Source organism: Triticum urartu, chromosome 4A, assembly GCF_056163025.1.
Source record: "Triticum urartu cultivar PI428250 chromosome 4A, HENAU_Tu73, whole genome shotgun sequence".
Classification (NCBI taxonomy): domain Eukaryota; kingdom Viridiplantae; phylum Streptophyta; class Magnoliopsida; order Poales; family Poaceae; genus Triticum; species Triticum urartu.
Window position 1 is genome coordinate 602,825,005 of NC_141876.1, and position 3,609 is coordinate 602,828,613.

General features: G+C 47.8%; 1 protein-coding gene across 1 annotated transcript; it reads left to right on the forward strand.

Moving 5' to 3' along the window:
- Positions 1-628: 628 nt before the first annotated feature.
- Positions 629-2,598, forward strand: LOC125553155 (uncharacterized protein At4g15970). The gene is made up of 2 exons (XM_048716938.2): positions 629-1,179; positions 1,550-2,598. Exons 1-2 carry the CDS (start codon positions 808-810, stop codon positions 2,429-2,431), a joined length of 1,254 nt encoding a protein of 417 aa, XP_048572895.2. The 5' UTR covers positions 629-807; the 3' UTR covers positions 2,432-2,598.
- The last annotated feature ends 1,011 nt before the right edge of the window (positions 2,599-3,609 follow it).

A 3,609-nucleotide genomic window follows, 5' to 3' on the forward strand; every position in this document is an offset into this window, starting at 1 on the left:
TTCACGCACGCTAGCAACCAAAAGTTGGCCACCCTAATTGCAGTGCACTCCATTGAATTAGTCTCACTCTCGCTCGCCTCGGTCGATGCCGAGGGGTCAATCGTCGATCCGTCGCCCACGCATGTCACCATGTGCGTGCGCCCGACGCTCACGCGCTGCCCCGGCCCGGTCCGGCCGGCACAGACTCTCGTGCACATTCCATCCATGCCACGACCCACGAGTCCAGTACACACAAAAGGCCAACCTGAACTCTGCTATATACTATCGGGCATACTACATTACATTACATTATGATGATTCCATTGCTATTATATTTTTCCTCATTTCTAATACTGGAGTACGTACATATGGACAAGTTAGCCTTGTTTCTTAAAATTTAATTATTCCCGTGTGATATAAGTATATGGTGCCAAATTGAGGTGCATGTTACTATGTTAGTAGTTTTTTTTTAAAGAAATTCATGTTAGTAGTAGTAGTAGTGATTGAATAGAAGAAATCTTGCCGAGCAGCCCAGCAGAGGCAACGACTCGAGCCGATTTTACGGTGGCAGCGGCTACCGCGTCGCCGTCGGTTTCCCAAGCCCAAGGGACCGCCGGGATGGCCGGAGCCGTCTATTAAACGGCCCGCAGCACCTCTCATACATTCCATTTAGTCCCTCCTCCCTGACCCTGCTAAGCTAATCCCATCACCATATCTGCATATCATATACTCATTCATCACTCATTATTCATGCATATACATGGGCTGAGTACATGATCAGTCTACTTCGCTGGTGCTACTCGATCAGTTAGCCAGCCGGCGATCGATATGGGGAAGGTGGTCGTCGCGGAGGCCACGGCGCGGCAGGTGGCCTCCTTCGTCCTCGGCGCCGCCGCCGCGCTCACCGTCGTCATGATCGTCCAGTACCGGGCGCCGGCCGCGGGCCTCAGCCGCGCCAGGACGCCGGCCCACTTCTCCGGCTTGAGATCATCATCCGACGACCAGCACCACCGCCGCAACGGGACGGCAGCGCGTGCCGTTCTTCATCATCCGTCGCCGTCCATCGCCGGTAGTGCTGCCCGAGACGACGATCATCGCCGTCGTCCGGCGAACGCCACGACAATCACAAAGCCCAGTTCTACCTCCACTGCTGCTGCTGCTCTAAGTCATCTTCCCAGCACGCATCGGCATGAAGAAAAGGTCAGTTTGCGATCGAGTTTTGTACAAGTTAATCTGCTTTTTGCCCATGAGCAAATTTAGGGGGCTTCGGTTCAACGGCAATACTACTTCCTTGCAGTAGCAGTTACAAAATAATTGACCAGCCACTCACGCGTTGCCACGAATGGCCACTGAATTAAACAACCAAGATTCTTTGTTGATATATCTTGTCACGAGTCCGTCAATGCTGTTGTCAGTTACAGATCTTTTTAATTCCTTGTAGAATTAATAGCGGAAAATTTGACCAATAACAGGTGCCTAAAATAGTACTCAAAAAAATGCTTTAATTTTCTTCTGCGTGGAGTACTAAAAAAATGCTGATGGATCATACTATATGCATGCCATGTGTCAGGGAGACAAGGAGGAGCCGGCGGAGTTCCGGGGGCTGGCGGCGGCGGTGGCGCAGGCGGCGACGGATGACCGTACGGTGATCATCACGTGCGTGAACCAGGCCTGGGCGGCGCCGGGCTCCCTGCTGGACCTGTTCCTGGAGAGCTTCCGCATCGGCGACGGCACGGCGCGCCTCCTCCCACACGTGCTGGTCGTGGCCATGGACCCCGGCGCCCACGCGCGGTGCCTCGCCGTGCACCAGCACTGCTACCACTACACCATCCCGGGGATCAACATCGACTTCGCCGCCCACAAGTACTTCCTCTCCAAGGACTACCTGGAGCTGGTGTGGAGCAAGCTGAAGCTGCAGCGCCGCATCCTGGAGCTCGGCTACGGCTTCCTCTTCACCGACGTCGACATCGTGTGGCTGCGTGACCCGTTCAAGCACGTCACGGCGTACGCCGACATGACCGTGTCCAGCGACGTCTACTTCGGCGACCCCGACAACCTGGGCAACTTCCCCAACACGGGCTTCTTCCACGTGAAGCCCAACGCGCGGACCATCGCCATGACGAAGCTATGGCACGGTGGTAGGGGCAAGTACCCCGGCGCCAACGAGCAGCCGGTGTTCAACATGATGAAGAAGCAGATGGTGGCGGAGCTCGGGCTCCGGGTGCAATACCTGAACCCGGCCTACGTCGGCGGGTTCTGCAGCTACGGGAAGGATTTGGGGAAGATCGTCACCATGCACGCGAACTGCTGCGTGGGGATTGGGAACAAGATCAGGGACTTGAAGGGCGTGTTGAATGATTGGAGGAACTATACCAGGATGCCGCCATGGGAGAGGCACCGGGCCAAGTGGACCGTGCCGGGCGCCTGCATTCGAGCGGAAAAACAAGTTTGATCCATCAATTGGTTGATGGATTTTGCAATCGTTTGTTACTTATAGAGTTGTTTAATTCTACATATATACTCCCTGTGGGGATGGAGAGATAGACTATAGAGTATTTGTTGCCATACCTGTAAAATGCTCTATAATTAAAATATATACTGTATCTACTTATTCCATTACATGCTAGCCAGAAAAATGCTCATCTCTCAACCCTAAGAAGACCAGCCGCAGGGGCGCTTCGGCAGTTTTCTTTTATTTTTGGCTCTTTGTTTCTACTTTTTTTTTGGGGGGTTTTCTTTTTTCTTTTTTTGTTTCATTCTGTTTTTCTTTTTATGTTTCCTGGTTTACCACTTTCATTTTTATGTTTACATGTAAATATATCGGAACCAATCCGCGGAAATTCTTTTTGAATGTAGTATGCCTGTGTTTTTTGTAAACACAAAACATCCTTTTAGAATAGGTATTTATTTAGTTACATGAATATTTCTTAAAAGATGTGCACAATTTTTCAAAATATGTGAACACTTTTCTTACATACGTGAATTGTTTTTAAATTGACATAAGCAAATTTGTAAAAGCTTGCATGCTTTTTAAATTAAAGTAATATTTTTTTAAACATGTGAGCACTTTTTAAATTATATGATTTTTTTTAAATTTTGCTACTCCCTTCGTCTTGTTGTACTCCCTCCATTCCAAAATATAGTGCGCCCGCGCTTCCCGAGGTTCAACTTGGACCATAAATTTAACCAACGAGACCAACTGCGAAAAAATTATATAATTGAAAACTTATTTCGAATATCGAATACGAATTCACTGATATAATTTTTGCTCCCGCCGCAATCGGTCTTGGTAGTTAAATTTACGGTCAAAATTGAAGCACGGGGATAGAGGAAGCACTACATTGTGGAATGGAGGGAGTATAAGTCATTCACGTAGTTCTAGGTCATCGATTTGAGTAATTAAATATATGTTATTCGTCATGAGAAATATATCACTAGATTTCTACATGAATGTAGTTTTTAAATATATATTTTTTGTCACATATAATATATATTTAGATAGTTAAATTGTCGACCCAGAACTACGTAAATAACTTATACACCGAGACAGAGGTAGTAACACATTTTTAACCACATAAATATTTTTTATACTAAGTTATTTGCTAGCTTGTTCAGTTTTTAGCCATTCTG

Bases quoted from the DNA above. Each gene is read 5' to 3' on its own strand.
- LOC125553155 (XM_048716938.2), top strand. From the start codon at position 808: ATGGGGAAGGTGGTCGTCGCGGAGGCCACGGCGCGGCAGGTGGCCTCC. The intron at 1,180-1,549 runs GTCAGTTTGCGA...GCCATGTGTCAG, and splicing joins CGCATCGGCATGAAGAAAAG to GGAGACAAGGAGGAGCCGGC.